Source organism: Boleophthalmus pectinirostris, unplaced genomic scaffold (assembly GCF_026225935.1).
Source record: "Boleophthalmus pectinirostris isolate CB_2022bp ecotype Guang Dong unplaced genomic scaffold, ASM2622593v1 HiC_scaffold_10, whole genome shotgun sequence".
Lineage (NCBI taxonomy): Eukaryota > Metazoa > Chordata > Actinopteri > Gobiiformes > Gobiidae > Boleophthalmus > Boleophthalmus pectinirostris.
In genome coordinates, this window is record NW_026570971.1 from 9,588,054 (window position 1) to 9,605,747 (window position 17,694).

General features: G+C 40.1%; 1 protein-coding gene across 2 annotated transcripts in view; it reads left to right on the forward strand.

The window, feature by feature from the left end:
* Positions 1–424: 424 nt before the first annotated feature.
* The window catches only part of si:ch211-266g18.9 (transforming growth factor-beta receptor-associated protein 1), a 29,902-nt gene continuing 12,632 nt past the window's right edge, over positions 425–17,694 (forward strand). For both annotated transcript variants that reach the window (XM_020917534.2, XM_055161800.1), the window contains exons 1-8: positions 425–546; positions 2,353–2,855; positions 4,900–5,107; positions 6,894–7,088; positions 12,643–12,788; positions 14,212–14,294; positions 16,015–16,359; positions 16,429–16,486. In XM_020917534.2, coding sequence (XP_020773193.2) covers positions 2,394–2,855; positions 4,900–5,107; positions 6,894–7,088; positions 12,643–12,788; positions 14,212–14,294; positions 16,015–16,359; positions 16,429–16,486 — 1,497 coding nt within the window. In that variant the 5' untranslated portion in view covers positions 425–546; positions 2,353–2,393. The remainder of the gene's footprint in view (positions 547–2,352; positions 2,856–4,899; positions 5,108–6,893; positions 7,089–12,642; positions 12,789–14,211; positions 14,295–16,014; positions 16,360–16,428; positions 16,487–17,694) is intronic.

Below are 17,694 nucleotides of genomic sequence, written 5' to 3' on the forward strand. Positions count from 1 at the left end.
TATGACTCTTTTATGGCTTTTTTATGGGCCGTGACAAAATAAAAGGACCTTAATACTAGCTAAATTTAACTTCCAAATATCTAATTGTGATAGAGTTTCTTTCATTGCATGCAAAAGTACATGACCCTATCTCCTCCACGCAGTTTTATAAGTTCACCGACCCCGTTCTGGTGACTCTTTGGACCAGGGAATCAAATGCCAGGTTTTCCTCTCACCTTCTGAACCCCACGCACCAACCACAAGCACTCGCCTGTACGTGACCTCAACTACTGTCTCCAAAACCCTACCCCCAAATTACGCTGTCCTCCTCCTCACACCCAGAGCAGCAGCTACGCCCAAAATAAAGCTACGGGTACACCCAAGGGTCATTTCTAAGTGACCAAAACCGCAGCCCTGGACTCTGCCTTGTTTTGGTGGTTAAAGTGTGTTTCTTGGAAGGTTTTGTAAGAGTGAGAGAAAATGCTGACTTGGACTTCCTGTCAGGATGCAGTCACATGGGGAGGCTTTAAACTGCACTTGTAAAACGACCGAGAGGAGCCACACAAGGTAAGACACCAGGGTTGAAGGATATTAGAATAAATGTAATAGTAGAAATGTTTAAAGGTCCTATATTACACAAAACTAACTTCTGTGAGCTTTAAGAATGCTGTTACCTCCTCAGTCTGGAGTTGTGCTTTGTTTGAGCAATAGTTTTCAAGTTAACAGATCCTTTTACCATTAGTTAAGTAGATATAGACAATTCCAGGGCTGAAATCATCCAACTGATTCTAGTGAAGGCGCATGGCATTTAAAAACAAAGCAGAGCACTGTCTGTATCACCATGTGACATCACAAGGAGAAACAGTGGAGTGTTTTCAGTCTGAGAGAATATCTCAGTCTAAATATGCAGGGTTTGTGAGTGACACATGTGTGAATGAAACAAAGGTGCATTTTTGAAGAGGAAACATTAGAGCATATGGGCCCGGTCAAGCAGAAGTAAACAGCAAGACCAAAAATTCAAGTTAATGCATCTGATATAAAAATGTATGTATAACAGATACATATGTACTCTAGTTTATGAAACTGTTTATCTTTTTTCTGTACCATTTTTGGTTCTAAAGTTACATACGTTTTCAACAGACCATGTATGAAACATGGAACAAAAATTATTTCCCAAATTTCAAAGACCTGCAAATCATGTAAATAAATGGATGTATTTCATCATATCTTGTGTTATTCCATCTTTGAACTGTTGATGAAGGTACATGATTTTTCCAAAAAAAAAAAAAGTATTTAAAATGATAAAAATTAGCTTGGAAGGACTGACATATTTTATAGAAATAGTTACCTTTCATTTTGAAGTAATATTAAAGTATTCGGAAGAAAAAAGCGACAAATTATGCAAAATCCTGCACCTTCTACTTGCTGCACAATTTTCCCTCCGTTACTTTTCCCTCTGTTACCATGACCTTTCTTAATAAAAAATCTCATTACTCAAAAAGTAAGAGGTTTTTCAACCTAATCTTGTACCATATGGTAGAAAACTATATGAAGCAAATATTCAAACCAGTTTGTTAAGGATATGTAAGTGAGAACCAAGAGTTATCACTGTTTGTATTTATTGCCCAAAAAGTGCTGCATATTTCATTCCCTCCGTTACCGACATGAGCTTTTTAAAAAATGTTGTCAACAACTTGAAAGAATATCGCAGGTTTAACTTGACCCTGTTGGAGTGTTAACTCCAAAAAAATATCAAAAAATAGCATAATATATACTCTATATTAAAATTAAACCAAAACACATTAAGAAATAACAGCTGACACCAGTTTCTTATCGCAGACTTTTTGGTCAGTGTACAAATGGAAAAAGGTAATAGTTGGTGTACATCTCTAAAGAATGCTGAACTTTAGCATAGCCATTTTGTCCTTTTGTTTATTGGAGTAAGGACATTGTATGCATTTTTTCTGCCATACTGTGGAAGATTACAGCCAAAGGAACATTTCCATGGAAACAAGCAGATAAAGAGTCAGGTTTGTCAAGATAAAAGCCCGGTCACATTCAGGATGCATGTTTTTCAGTGCAATAAAAACATTATTTAGAAACATGCTTTTTCATTCTGTGGCTTTAAATCAATGGAAACTGTAAAGCTCACAACAGCAAGCATGCAAACCAAACAGTTCCTGATTCTGGGACGATAAAGTTCAGAAAACAGCTGTCTCATTTCTACCTTAAGAGCTGCTTTTACAATAAATCTCTATGTAAGACAAATTTTGCTTAAAAACATGGTACAAGGCCTTTAAGTTTTATAGCTTTGTGTAGGTTATTGGTCATAAAACTCACTAAACATATATATTTTTTATTCTGTTATTTTAGTGAACATCTGGATTGATCTAAAAACACTACAAAATTCCACCATGTCTATCAACGCGTTTACATTGTCCTGCGTCTACGAGAAAACTTTAGATCCAAGAGACAAGGACAGATTCAGTATTCAGTGTCTAGAATGTTACCACCCAAACATCTACATGGGAACCAAACAAGGAACCGTCCACCATCTCCTCATCTCCACCAACGTTCATCCGAGCTCCTGCCAGACCTACACCAAAGAGGCCAGGGTGAAGAAACTCTCCAGCTCTCCTGTCGCCCGGATCCGCCTCGTTCCGGTCTACAACCATCTGCTCGCCCTTAGCAACCGCGCCGTCACCACGCTAAACATGTTCTCCCTGGAGACCAACGCGAGCTTTAAGAAGATCCAGAATGTTTCTCAGTTTGAGGTGTCACAGCGAGAAGACACGGTGCAGATGGTCACGTGCTCCAGTCAGAAGAGGGTGATCAGGGTGCTGGCTGTAGAAGTAGATCGATGGGATGTTTTGAAGGTAAGGAATTTCGTAATGCTTAATTTTTTATAATTATTGTGCATCAGAATTACACAGAAATCCCTTAAGGTGTTCGATTTTTATATATATATTTTTTTCTTTTCATCGCATAATTTACCTAGCAACAAAAAATGCAGAATAGTTTTGATTAGACTATTAAAAATAACCAACACTTTTATTTTTTTAAATGAAGGTTAAGGTGGAAAAAAAATTAAATCATTCCTTAAATTCCTTGCATTTTGAGTGAAGTTTTCAGTGTGTGTAGATTCTTCCTGTATTTTTGTACTTTTCTTTTCAACAATTTTTCTTCACAAACTTCCACTTACCTGATGGAAAAGTATGAGAAATAATTACCTATCCCACCAAACCAAGCCATAATTAGACAAAACATGAAAACATGTCATATGCATTTTAACTTTTCTGGTGCAGGGTACGAGCCTGAATCTTCAGCCAGTTTCAATTTGTGGAAACCGTCTGACCTCGCAGCATTAGGATTTGTTTGCTTGATGGTAGGCGGGTACTTTTTTCATTTAACCAATCATTGCTATTTGGTCGTGACGTATGTAATGCACCAAATTAGGGATGGGCATTCGATGAAATTTACTTAATCGATCGTCGGAAGAATTAACGATCGATTATCGATTAATCATTAACGTGTTTATATTAAAATGATCATCATTATTATTACTATCTGCACTACTAATCTGCATAAATAAATTCAACTTTACGACATATAAACCGTAACGACTCTAGAGCCACATCAATCCGTTTGAGATTATATTGTGTTTAACGCAGTTTTGAGCAACTCTCACAAAAACGAAACTTAAAACCGCATCGCTAATTTGCAGAAACTAAGCGAAGATAAAACTACAGCTCTTGTGTCGCTGATGCGGTCAACTTCTGTTGGATTAAAAGACATGACTCAGTGGAATACAGGTTAGTGTGACCAGATTTGCGTTTGTCAAAACCAGGACACCGTACGGGGCGTGGGAGGTGGGGACTCGTCATCGACACTGCGCGACTCTCACCTGGCAAAACTTTTTCCCACTGGACACCGAAACATATGTGCTGCTTTGTACACTGTGCACATGGACTCACACTTGTCCCGAACGCAACGGAAAGCATGGAATTTCTTGTACAAATCATCGTTAAATACGCATTTGCGTTGCAGACTGACCGACTGTTTGTGTCTCGCTCCTTCTGAGTGCAAAGAGCTACATGTACGGACCCCTGTTTGGTCACGCTACGCACAGCAACCTACATTCGGTTTGTCGATTAAAATGAACGTAATCGATGAAATTCTTAATGATCAATTATCGATTAATCGATTAATCATGCCCATCCCTACACCAAATCCTGTAGGAAGAAGGGCAATAACATCTTCATAAAATTCACCAAACATGTTGTTCTGGCTTTAAATCCTCGATCTCGGGAATCGTTGCCAACACAGAATGTCTGTCTTCGTCTACATCCATCTTGGCTGCTTTGTTTACTGTTGTGTTGTTTCACAAAAGGGACCCAGACAGGCGCTTGAGTTTGACGTCATGGCTTCACAACTCTTCGCTGATTGACCAGTGTGCGGTCTACAACTTCCAGGGTTCTTGCAAATAGTCTAGTGTATTCTGATTCCTGAACTAGTCGCTGCAGAGAAATGAAATTGAGCGGAGGCACTAGGTAGGCAGGTACACCACCTGGAATGGGATGTGCTTGTATTGCCTGGAATGTTCCACAGTATAGTATTAAACCCGTCCATCTCCTTTGAGACCAGCAGGTGACTCCACCAGGTCTCAAGTTCCAGGTTACTAAGAATATTGTGGAATTAAAGGCAAAGCAACAATAACATTTCCAGGGAGACAAGGAAGCGGCGTTATTCTGTTTTTTTCTGTCCATCATCCATCATCATCAAGGATAATCCAAAAAACATAGTACTGAATTAAAATGAGCTTGTTTTTGCTTCTAAATATCCCATTCTTATTTGTTTTCAGTTTTTACCATTATATTGTGATCTATAATAATGATATTATCATGATGTCTCTGTTTTCAGGAGATCCCGCTGGCTCAGGAGCCTTTAGAGCTGGCAGTGGATGTGTGCAGCGCATGTGCATGTGTGGGCACCAGTGAACAGTACCTCCTGTGTGACCTGACGACCGGCCACAGGGAGGCGCTCTTCCAACACGGCCACAGCAGACAGCAGGTCCTGGTCAGCTCTGTGGGGGGAGGGGAGTTCCTGCTCAATGGACCTGGAGGACTAGGTAACAACACAAACAACTCAAGTCATCTAATGCAGTAATGTCACAGGAAAAGTCTCGAGGGTTTTAATGATTCTCTAAGGGCCTGTTTACACGAGAACGCTTGCGGGAAAAAAACGAAAAAATATTTTCTCGGAAGTGCCTTTCGTTTAGACGGTGACGGCATTTTTGGGGCTTAAAAACGCAAATATCTGAAACCACACTCCAGGGTGGAAAAGTTGAATACGCTCCACCGTAGAGTTTCCGTCTACACTGTCCAAGACGCAAAACTCTGGTCAGATCTGCTCACGTCACGTACACATTTGCGTCACATACATCACCACCTAGCGTTACCACGAAGCTGCCTAGCATGCATACCCAATCGAATTTCACACTTTTGCATCACCGTATACACACAGATTTCCTCCCAAAAACGCTTGTCTAAACGTGGAATAAAAAGTGAAGACGCGACGCCACTTTTACATCTTCTGTTCAGACCATCATCATATAAACGTAGCCATATTTTGACAGTTGTAAATGGGAAAAGGAGGAATTCAATTTGTCAGCTGGCCAAAAGTTTATTTAGTTGAATACGTTTCGCAGCTCCTCCAAGCTTCTTCATTTCTGGTCAGACGCTGTTGGACACTGAAGCTAACTACACTGAAACTACTCTGAAACTAACACACAACTTGTTTACAGTTGTAAATGAAAAATATTTGACTAAATAAACTTTTGTCCAGTTGACAAATTGAATTTCTACTTTTGCCATGGATGCTACCTGGACGACTGAGGGATTGTGCACACATGTTGCAAATATAAAATATAGTTTTACACAAATCAAAAAGCAGTTTGTGAAAGCTTAAAAATACATTGAAAATAAAAGGTAGTACAGAGTCTACACATCACACAAGGGAGACTCAGAAATCTATCCAAAAGTCTGACACAAGATTTTTTTTTAACACTTTAATCATTAATTCAACAAAATAAAGACGTTTTCATGTATTTGTATTTGACAAATAAAAATTTCTGTGTACGTTATAGGAGGTATGGACCAGCACACAACATGGCTCCTATATAACAGTTATAAAATTCCTTAGTCTGAGTGTCACGATTTTCGTTCAGTAAAATCATAAAACCTGCCAAGTCACCAAACTGTGAACAATTTTGAAGATTTGTAGTAGAATCTAAAATATTAAATCTAACTTGTCATAGGCACGTTAAACCTCTTCTCCTTGCCTATGGACTATGTAAACAAAAATGGTACCACGTTATAATAACTACACCTTAGTTAGCCTTAAGTATGACTGAAATAAAAAAAAAAAAAACATATGTGGCTTGCGCTCTTTCAGTTTAAAAACAAAAAGGTGCTGAACCTGTGTTGCCATCTGCCACCTGCAGACAGAAGACAAGTCCAGGTTTTTGCAGGTGCTTGGTTTAAGGAGTCACCATTCAGATCAGAGAGAGGCATTTTAGGTTTAAACCAGCTGGATTTCAACATTGAAACTGGCAACACAAGTGAGAGGTTTTCTGATTATCAACTAAAACACCAAATTATAACAAGCTGGCATCATATCCAATGTTTTTATAATGAAGAAGGAAACAGAAATGTTCTTACTGAAGTCAAACCTGAGATCAGATCGATTACAGAGACACATATTTTTAGATTTGGTGTCTGTGATGATCTCATTTCATGATATAATCCTCTGAATCTTGGCCATATCGCCGTTGGCTATTTGCTTTGTTGGTACTTTGCCTAAACCTCCTCTCCTCCTCCTTTCCGTCTCTCTCTCTCTCTCTCTCTCACCTCCAGGCTTGTTTGTGATGGCGTCTGGGATGTGCCAGCGCCCGCCTCTCCACTGGTCCCCGGGGGTCCTGGCGGCGTGCTTGTGCCCCCCTTACGCCCTGAGCCTGCAGGACTCTGAGCTGGCGGTGTACAGCCTGTTGGACCAGCAGAGGAAGCAGACTGTCAGTGTGAGGGGGGCCCTGGGGATGGAGCCTACTGCAGGTATTTAGTTTTAGGTGAAATCAAGACATTACATACAGTAGGCCCAAAAAGGTTTTAATTCAAGGCGAGCAAAAAGTGTAACATATCTCATCATCATCTATTTATAAATATATTTATTGGTGTAGTTAGAAAAGTACCATGAAGTAAAATGCTCTTTGTTGCCTTATCATTACCGTATTTTCCGGGCTATTAGGTGCTCTGGATTATAAGGCGCACTGTCATTGAATGGTCTATTTTTTAAACTTTTTTCACAAATAAACCGCACCAGACTTTAAACAAAACTCAACAGTTGGACGGGTCAGTGGGACTTTGTTTGGCGCGTTCACGTTGACTCTGGGCTTTGTTCAGTTGTGGCGTGTAGGGAGGGTGCTGTCTGGGACCAACTGGATTGTCGGCGTGTTCAGTTGTTCAGTTGTGTCTAGAAGTGGCACACTGCACTCGCTTTTTCTGTTCGTTCCTCCGTTCCGTTCCTCGTCGACGTGGAGTGATGAGTGTGGCTGCTGGTGTTTTTCGCTGCGCGGTCGCTGTCTGCTCCGTGCATGTTTGCGTGTGCTGGAGGTGGTGCGGCTTTGTAGTTTACTGAAGTCGTGCTGGGACACCCGAGTGGATTCGTGTATAGGGCGCTCTGGATTGTGGGGCGCGCGGTCGTTTTTTGATGGGGTTGGAGGCTTAAAAGTGTGCCTAATAGCCCTAAAAAAAATCCTAAAAAAGGGTTTACTAATCTTTGGTGTTACCTGGTCCAGACTGGTAGTAGGAAAAAAGTTTAAAAATAGTTTAGTTATATAAAACTAAAAGGATTGTTATGGCTTCTAATTTAACATTATCTGTAAGACATGTAAATAGCCATCCTTAGGGCAGGGGTCTCCAACCTTTTTTTTTTCCAGTGAGCTACCTTTACAAAAAAAAAAAAGAAATGCCAGAGAGCGACTAATTTCAACAGTCACAAAGAAACTGAGTAAATATAAGAGCCACGATGAGCCTTAGATGGGGAACAGTTAGATGCTTATAAAACATAAACCGTTATCAATTTATCGGTGCACCAAGTTAGGCATCAAAACTATACATATACAATTAATTAATCAGTAATTAATCAAATTTTACTTATTATCCACAATACATAAAATTAAGAAATCCCTTGGCGAGCTGCTTGGAAGGAGGTGTAGAGCTTCTGGTAGCTCCGGAGCTTCAGGTTGGAGACGCCTGCCTTATGCCAGGCGTACACTGTGCGATATTTTCGGTCGTGTCACTCAGCCCCAGCTTAAACTGTACGACCAAATCACAGGGTTTAACAGTTCACAGCTCACGAATCATGTTCTCACACTGAACGAACCGATGCTCGGATGCAACTTGCCTGCTCACACTGTACGTTCACATAACGACCGGAGTTGTCAAAGTTGTTGTTCCGGAAGTAGAAAACCACGAAGAAGAAAACCACGGAATTAGAAAACCACAGATGTGCGGAGACACAATGCTGAGCCACTTCTGCGTCCGCGCATGCGCAGTCTGCCAGATTCTGGCAAATCGGTTCGTGGAACAACTTCAACAGAGCGAAATCCTCACGAGAGGCGACTGGATTTCAAACAAGTTTGATTTTCTTGCGACCTACGAATGTCGATCGGGAGCTGGTCGTGAGCCATTAATCGGTTCTCTTTACCCCATGTAAACTACATGAAGCACGACACACGATGAAGCCAAAACTCGGCCCGATCCCCAAAACAGTCGCACGAGCGAAAAATCGGCTCAAAAAGGGTCAAAAATCGCACAGTGTACGCCCGGCCTTAGGGTGTCCACTTCTTGACTCCCACAGAATCAATATACAAAAACTCAAGTAGTCCGTAGTGCGTTTGATTTCTTTTATTTGTAGATTTTCTGGATATTCAGTGTGTGTGTGCGGTCAAACACCGTGTCGGTCGCCCTCCACAGTGGAATGATCCCTACTCACCTGTCTCCCTATTTGACCTCATTATTTGACCTAATTTTCCCCTTCGACCTGCCCTTTTACACTATAAACAAAGGACCTCAACTGACTGAAATAACTTAAGTTAGGACTGAAAATACTTAATTTTCACATTTACATAAATTTAAGAATAATATTTTTATAATTGGTTTTAAGGGAGAATAAAATATGAACTCATAAATAAATAAAATAAATTTTAAATAAATTAAATTAAGGCTTTAACATCTCCAGCCCCTAATTACTGGTCTAGCAATTACAATATTAATAGTAATAAATAATAATAATAAATAATTCTACATTCTATTTCAACATTTCACATTTTTATAAAATATTTTCAAGGGTCAGGTCAGTCAAGTTTGGTTTTGAGGCAAGTTCAGTGTCCATCCATTAATCTTCATTTTCTAATCAAGTCGAGTTTAGTCACAGGTTGTTGGAGGATACCAGTCTTGGTTTTAACGAGCACACTTCACACTGATTCTTTACTTCCAGGACAAAGGTTTGAAATCTTCGTGACTGGTTTCAAATGTGTTTCAGTACAAACCGACTGTCTGTTCAATAAACAGCTTCCTCTAAATGCAGTTTCAGTTCTGATTTTAACACACAAATAGCAAGAGTGGCAGCAGTGAGCTCCAGTCTGGGGATAGTCATTTTCTTTAAGGGTGTTACTCTTGATTTGCCCATCACTAAAGCCACATGGACGTGTCCTGAGCTGTTGGTGAGTCTCAGGTGGCTGCCTGTGCTGTATCCATGCTCGCTTGCATCAGAGAAATGATGTAACTGTTCTTGTTTTACCAGAGTTTTCTAGTTTCAGACATCCGTTTACTTGAAAATGTTTTAGTTGTTCCAATTCAGACAGACACTTTCCATAACACTGTGACAATTCAGTAGGAATTACTGTATCCCAGCCACACTTCATTTGACAGAGATTTTGCAGAGTAAGACCAGCACCGGGGGGTCACACACAGAACTAACAGTGGACAGAACAGCTCTTCTGGTAAGTGATTTAGTTTTGACAGAAATCTGGAATCCAATGTATCGTTTTCTATATTCCCTGTCATGCCCAGAGTCTTTCAGCTGATAGTTTATCTCAGTCTAAATCAAGTTCTTTGATTTGTTTTGCTCTGTTTTCCTCTGAAATGCAGACAAAACGGCACGACTATTACTGACCCATTTAGTCAGTTTGAATCCTCCTTTTGCACACAGTATACTCAGCTCTTTGACGACTTGAATAGCTGCTTTTCATCTACATAGAAGTTTGATTTTATTGTCTCGACCGCTGCAGCTGTGACACTGTGCTTGTTGTCCTCTGCCGACCTTTCCAGTGCAAAATTGGCGCAGCTTGGCGAAGAGATGGCACCAAATAAATGCACTTTCATTCTGTATTCTTGCAGCGGTTGGCTAATGTCTCCATTTGGCCACCACAGAAACCTCAGCAGATTTGTGTCCTCTTCATTCACTCTTGCCTGATGAAACATTCCTTCAATTTCTGCCATTAAAGCAACTTGTTATTTACGAAATCTGAGCAGCACTTCGAGCAGTGAGTCGGTCAGATCAGGTCCTTGGAGCAGCTCTTTATTGAGGGATGTGCCCTGGAACGAGGAAGCACAATCCAATACAACTCTGAGTGTCTTTTTGTGCTTATGGTACTATGGTGGCTTATGTGTAAATCTTTTAACGGCACCTTTTCTGCATATCCTTTAGTTATGACGTCCTCCATAAATGTTTTGTACTCCTCTGCAAAACTGTCATTGTGTTTGAACTTTCTGGCCAGATATTGAGCTCTTTGTTCAGCATTGTGAGAGTTATTTGGTATCACAGTGTCTTTGTTGCGCAGTAGTGATTGTTTTTCAGTGTGGCCTCTTGTGGCATCATATTCATAAACTTTGTATCTTCCACTGACATTTGGAGCCTTTCCTCATACTCCTTTTTTTAGGAAAGTCATGGCTGTATTGTTGTTTCAAAATAGACTTGAGTTTTTCAATTGAAATGTGGTTTACTGATGCCACAGGTCGACTTTGTCTGTCCACAATCCGTGTATCATTCGTTCATTCGTTTTTCAATACAAAACCAAAAATAAGAAAATGAAAAAACAACTATTTTCTTCATTATCTGTCTCCAAAACCAAAAAACAGATAACAATTCTTTTTTTCAGTTTATCCATTTTGTGTTTAAATGAAAAATGGAAAAAAAAAAACAAATAACTGGAATAACTTACGTTAGGACTGAAAATACTTCATTTGAACATTTACAAAAATTTAAGAATAATATTTTTATAATTGGTTTTAAGGAAGAATAATATACAAATTCATGGTAAGTAAAATTACTTTTTAAATAAATTAAATCATGGCTTTAACAAAGATACTTTACATTGTGATTCCTGTGGGTGCATCAAATAATTTCTCTTGCTTTGTTGGAAATTGGAAACCAACAACAATAAAATTAAAAGTAAATTAAAATGATTGTTTCCAATAAAAAATGCATCCATGGAAAATGTACTGTATACATTTTATTTGTATGAAATTGATGTGTCTTCTTTTATCTGTTTTTATCATCTTTATCATCATCAACATCTTTATTCCAGACTCATGGTCCATTTTAAAAACAGACAAGGACAGTGACAGTACAAGTGTCTCCACATACTGGACTGATATCTTATTTCACTGAATCTTATATTTGTGAGTGACATTATTATTTCATTGTCTGATTTGTTCAGTCTGCAGATAAAACTGTACATGTTCACTCCTGCAGTAACAAACAATTCAGTCGCACTCGTCCATCGTGGTTTTATGCATGTAGTTTAGATTTTTTTAAATAATTTGATGTGAGCAGGTGTTGAAAACCACCTAGTGCCTCCGCTTAATTTCATTTCTCTCCAGTGACTAGATCAGTTCGGAATACACTAGATGGTTTGTAAGAACCCCGGAAGTTGTAGACCGTGCACCGGCCAATCAGCGAAGAGCTGCGAAGCCATGATGTCAAACTGAAGCACCTGTCTGAGTCCCTTTTGTGGTACAGCACAACAGTAAACAAAGCATTGAGATGGTTGTAGACGAAGACAGACATTCTGTGTTGAGAACAATTCTCGAGATCGAGGATTTAAAGCCGGAACAAAGAGAATGTCTGGTGAATTTTATCAAGGGGAAAGATGTTATTGTTCTTCTTCCTACAAAATTTGGTACATTACATACATCACAACCAAATAGCAGCGATTGGTTAAATCAAAAAGTACCCGCCTACCATCGAGCGAACGAATTCTAATGCTGCGAGGTCAGACGGTTTCCACAAAGTGAAACTGGCTGATGATTCATCTACTTGAAAACTAGCACTCAAAGCAATGCATCTGGCTTGTCTAATGCGACTGCGATGTCCTTAATAAACATGAATAAATAAAACTGCAGAATGACAGAGTATGTTTCATGTGAGAATATTTAATAGTCTCATCTAGAAGACCTGATGGCGCCATGTCTGTCCCTGTATGAGCTCTCACTTTACATCAGCGACTGTGTTCACTCATCCTGTCTGTACCTGCTGCTGTTGATGTGTGATCCTCTCTTCTCTTCTCTCTCTTCTCTTCTCTTTCTCTCTCTCTCGTGTCAGATGGAGTGGTGTTGTTCACAGACAGGGCGGTGTACACTGTGAGCATGACTCCTCTGTCGGAGCAGGTCCTGAGGCTGGTGGAGGAGGAGAGGCTGGAGGAGGCGCTGCTGCTGCTGGAGGCTCTGCCCACACAGGATCCACACAGGGTCAGTCTGACTCTGTCCTCACTGTGTTGTGCTGTTATTATTCATTATTTAAGAAGGGCCAAGAGGGCACTACACTGAGGAAGTGCTTTTGTGAGATAACATTCAGACTCCATGTTTCTATACAAACCACTTTAATGTGCTTTTCCCCCTTTAGGGATACAGGCCACAGGTTTATATTATAGTCTACATGCTTTAGACCCAGACAGCACAGCATCACACTGACTGAACACTGAATATGAGTGCTCCAATGTGTGTGTGTGCGTGTGAGAGAGAGGCTTCTGGGCTTTAAAAAAACAAATCTTGAATTGACATCACTTTTTCTCTCCTATTATTCCACATTATGGCACGTACCGTACTTTTCGGAATATAAATCGCTCCGGAGTATAAGTCGCACCAGCCAAAGAATGCATAATAAAGAAGAAAAGAACATATATAAGTCACACTTTCTGGGGGAAATTTATTTTATAAAATCAGAGACCAGGAACCGACATTTCATGTTGAAAGGCAAGTTCTAGTAAGAACAATAGAACAGAGAACAACAGACTGTTAACGTCTCATATGAACAGTTCTTCAGATAAGTATAGCATAAACAACAGAACAGAACAAGTTTACCAAACTCTCCATCTCACTCCAAAACAAAAAAACTCTAAATCCATTGCATTCTTCATCCTCGGTGTCACTTCTGAGCAACTCTGGAGGTAAACAGAGCGCCGCTTCCTCCTCTGTGTCGCTGTCGTCAGACTCAGCATCAGTTCCAGTTAGAATTATTCTGACCTTTCTGAATCCCAACAGGATGGTTTCGGTGTCACTGAAGTCCAGGCTTTGTCGATCCATCCAGTGACTTCCAGGAAAGTTACATGGTGCACCCTTCCAGCTGCCGTGAAGCTGTGTTCTCCATCCCCGGTTTCCCCCAGTCCCTCACAAGTTTCTCGCTCACTCCAAACTTTCTTTCTGCTGCTCGATTACCGTTTTCGGCTGAATATTTCACTACTTGCAGCAGGACAACGGCTTTTGCTGCAGCAGACACTGTCACTTCAGCAGCGCAAGAAGAGACAGCGGTACCGTAGAAGATACTGACACACAAGCCTAGAGCCTCTCATGACGGTCATTGTGAAAGTTTTAATATATAAGTTGCACCTAAGCATAAGTCTCAAGAAACACCCAAACTATGAAAAAAGTGTGACTTATAATGCAAAAAAAATTTAACCTTTTTTAAATTTGATTACAGGTGTTGCTTTTGGCTCAGATATAACTGAATTCTTACTGTGAGACCTGTATCCATGTTTAATGAGAATGCCATGTGCAAGGAGACAAGACTTTTCACCTTTAAGAACGCAGCCTCCATCACAGTGAAAACAGGCTAATGTACTGAGTGTAACTGAGTGTCATAATAATGTTTGTACCTGACATGTCTCTGTCACAGGAGCTGCAGAAAACCATCACGTGTCAGGCTGGGTTCCATCACTTCTTCAGGGAGAGGTTCAGTGAAGCCACACACCTGTTCATGTGAGACATACTGTTACATAAACACTGTGGATTCACATGATGCCAATCAAATGCAATGCAAATAACTGGTGACATGTACAGTGTGTCCCATTTATGTCATCATAACCATAAAATAATAAACAGGATACATTTGACATATATCTCACATGTTGACTGCACTCTAACTGTTTTAAAACTGATATTATAATCACAACTGGACCTGTGTTATCAGAGTCTTAACCTGCACATCGAGGACACATCTATGTTTTGGAAAAAACATGGCATGTGAAAGCGCAGAACCTGCAGAATTCACTGACTGAGCTGCAGAGGCTGCAGTAGCACTGATTAAATTAATATTCTGCTTTCTGAGTTCTGTTATAATGTTGTTTCCTCATCACAAACAGACCTGGAGTTGTAAAAATGACAATACTGGCGTGCTGCACTAGATCAAAATTTGCACATAGAGCTGCTCTTCAGACGATTCAGACCAGATCGTTTGAATTCTAGTTGAGTAGGAGGAAGATGGCAGAGGCACTCTGATTTGCGGTGTATTTATAAATGATAAAAATAAAATAAAAAACAAATACACTGCAAATCAGAGTGCTTCTGTCATCTTTTTACTAAACCTGAAATTGTGTTTTGTTTCAGTCACACATTTAACACACAAATCCAAAATATTTAGGCTGAGTTCTTCTCCCAAATGGAAAACACTCCACTTTGTGATGTCATGTGGCAATACACAGGAAGTGCTCCACTGTGTTTTTAAACTGCATACACCTTCACTAGAATCATTTGGATGATGAGTCCTGGAATGTCCAATTTCTACTGAACTTAAGGTAAATGTTAGCCTGATTCATCAGACAGTTTCACTTCGTACAAACCGTCTGACCTCGCAGCATTAAGATTCGTTCTCTCGATGGAAAGGGAGTACTTTTTTTTATTTAACCAATCACTGCTATTTGGTCGTGATGTATGCAATGCGCTGCTAACGGGGCTAAATGGTATATTAAGTTCTTCCCAAATCCCATAGGAAGAAGGGCAATGACGTCTTTCCCCTTGATAAAATTCACCAAACATTCTCTTTATTCCAGCTTTAAATCCTCGATCTCGGAAATCGGTGCCAAAACAGAATGTATGGCTCTTCGCTGATTGGCTGGTGCCCAAATTCGCACTTCCGGGGTTTTTGCAAACTGTCTAGTGTATTCCGATTCCTGATCTAGTCGCTGGAGAGAAATGAAATTGAGGCACTAGGTGGCACCAGCCTGACTAGGTAAAAGTAGCTGTTGTCTTGAAAACTGTCACTACATGACATGACAAAGTGGAACAGAGATGTAGACAGAGTAATGATAAAGTGTTACTCAAACATGTGTGAATGAAACAAAACACAAGTCTGGTTATATTTTTGATGAGGCTTTAAGGCTCACAAGAATCCATGTTGTGTAATAAAGGATCTTCAATAATCGGCTGCAATCGTGTGAGGCACATTCTGCTTTCTAATTGTAAAAACTTCTTGAGAAATTATTTAGTCATGAAGATGAAATCTGCAATGCAAATGTCATTATCTGGGAACTCAGGTAGATCAAGTGGTTTATAAAATTAAAACTCAAACAATTGCACACAGTTCTTTAAGACTTACATATATGTAAATCCTTATTTGAAAAGAAAAGTGTTGCTTATATTTGCTGCTGTTGTCATTCTGAGTAAACTGCATTGACCACGTGTTTTTTTTTTTTTCCTCCAGTAAAGGTGAGTTGGACCCCCGGGAACTCCTCCACCTCTTCCCCGATCTAAGCTCCACTCTCCTGGGAGATTTCCACTCCCAAATGGACCACCGAACCAGGGCCCAGGACCTGCGGGAGCTTTGGCGCACGGACCCCGAGTCCCAGCGCCGCTACCTGGGCTTCCTCATCGAGTATCTGCGGGCGGTGAGAAGGAGCGGGGTGGACTGCGGAGAGGAGGTGGTGGACTGCGCCCTCCTGTGGCTGTACGTGCAAACTGCGGACAGCGACGGCCTCGTGGAGCTGGTGCGTAATCCAAACGCGTGCGCGCTGGAGAAATGCGAGCCCGTGCTGACGCAAGACAACAGGTACAAATGTTTTATCCACACCATCGAAGTGATGCATGTGGTCAAAACTAACTGAATATTTCATGTCAGATTTTTTGCGTTAGGTCTGCTCCATCAAAGCCACGGGAAGTATGAGGATGCAGTGCAGGTAATGATTTTCACGAGGTTTTTCTCAGTGAAACTTATGGTTTTTAATGTGTTTGCACAGTTAGTAATAGAGACATATCTTGCAAATGTGTAACAAAAGAACTAGTGCTAAAACAGTGATTTTAGTTTGACCAGACGTCCTTGTTTACCAGGGGCTGTCCCAGTTTTGAGCCTGTGTCCCTTGTCCCAGCAGATTTATACAAAACCACTTATTTGTCCCAGTTTTTATACAAGAAATGTCCCAGGTGTCCCTATTTTTTGACCAAACTGATCTAAATCTGATCTAAACCAGGACTAAACTAAGATTAAACCAGGACTACATCAGGTCAAAACCAGGACTATCACAATTTTTGCCTGATCTGATCCTTGCCAACAGTAAAGAGGAGCCTATATTGTCATTAAAATAGTAAAATACAGAAATCCGCGTTTGCAATTGACAATAAAGCAAAACAAACAAACAAAAATGCAGCAACAGAAGTACTTCAGATTATGACTCATTCCAGAATGCACAATCTTACACACTCTTTTCACACTTTTATTCACATCAAACATCCCAACTCTAGTGTGTCCCAGTTCAGAATTTTATACTCCAGGGGTCTCCAACATTTTTCTTCCTGTGAGTTACTTTTTCTATATGAAAATGCCACAGAGCTACTAATTTTAGCTGTCTCCAGAAATTTTGTAAATGTGAGCCATGGTTAGCCGATGTCTATCAAACATCCAGTTATTAGTGCACAAAATTAGGCGTCAAAATTATACATTTACAAAGGAAATAGGCATTTAATCGATGAAATTTGAGTTATTCAGCACAAAATGTATAATTCAGAAATCCCTGGGTGAACTACATGGAAGGGGGTGGAGAGTTACTGGTAGCTCCCGAAACCCCTGCCCTATTCAGTACTGAAAATTGTCTGTCAATTTTGTGAGCTATTAAGCTGCTTTAAGGTGCACTCTGCTCCTTCTAAGGTGGAGGCTACAGTTCCTTTTAAGTCTTTGATGTCTTTATTAAGGCAAATTAAGGTGCAATCATTATTACGTTTTAAAATTTTCCATATACTGATTTGTGAAAAAAGTACCATTTTTAAAACTGTAAGAGCTCACAGTTCTTTTTCTAAAGCCCTGTAGTCAGAGCGGCCCTGGGGTAGTAAATGGTCACATTTATACAGCACTTTTCTAACTTTCGAGGCACTCAAAGCTATTACCGTTTAT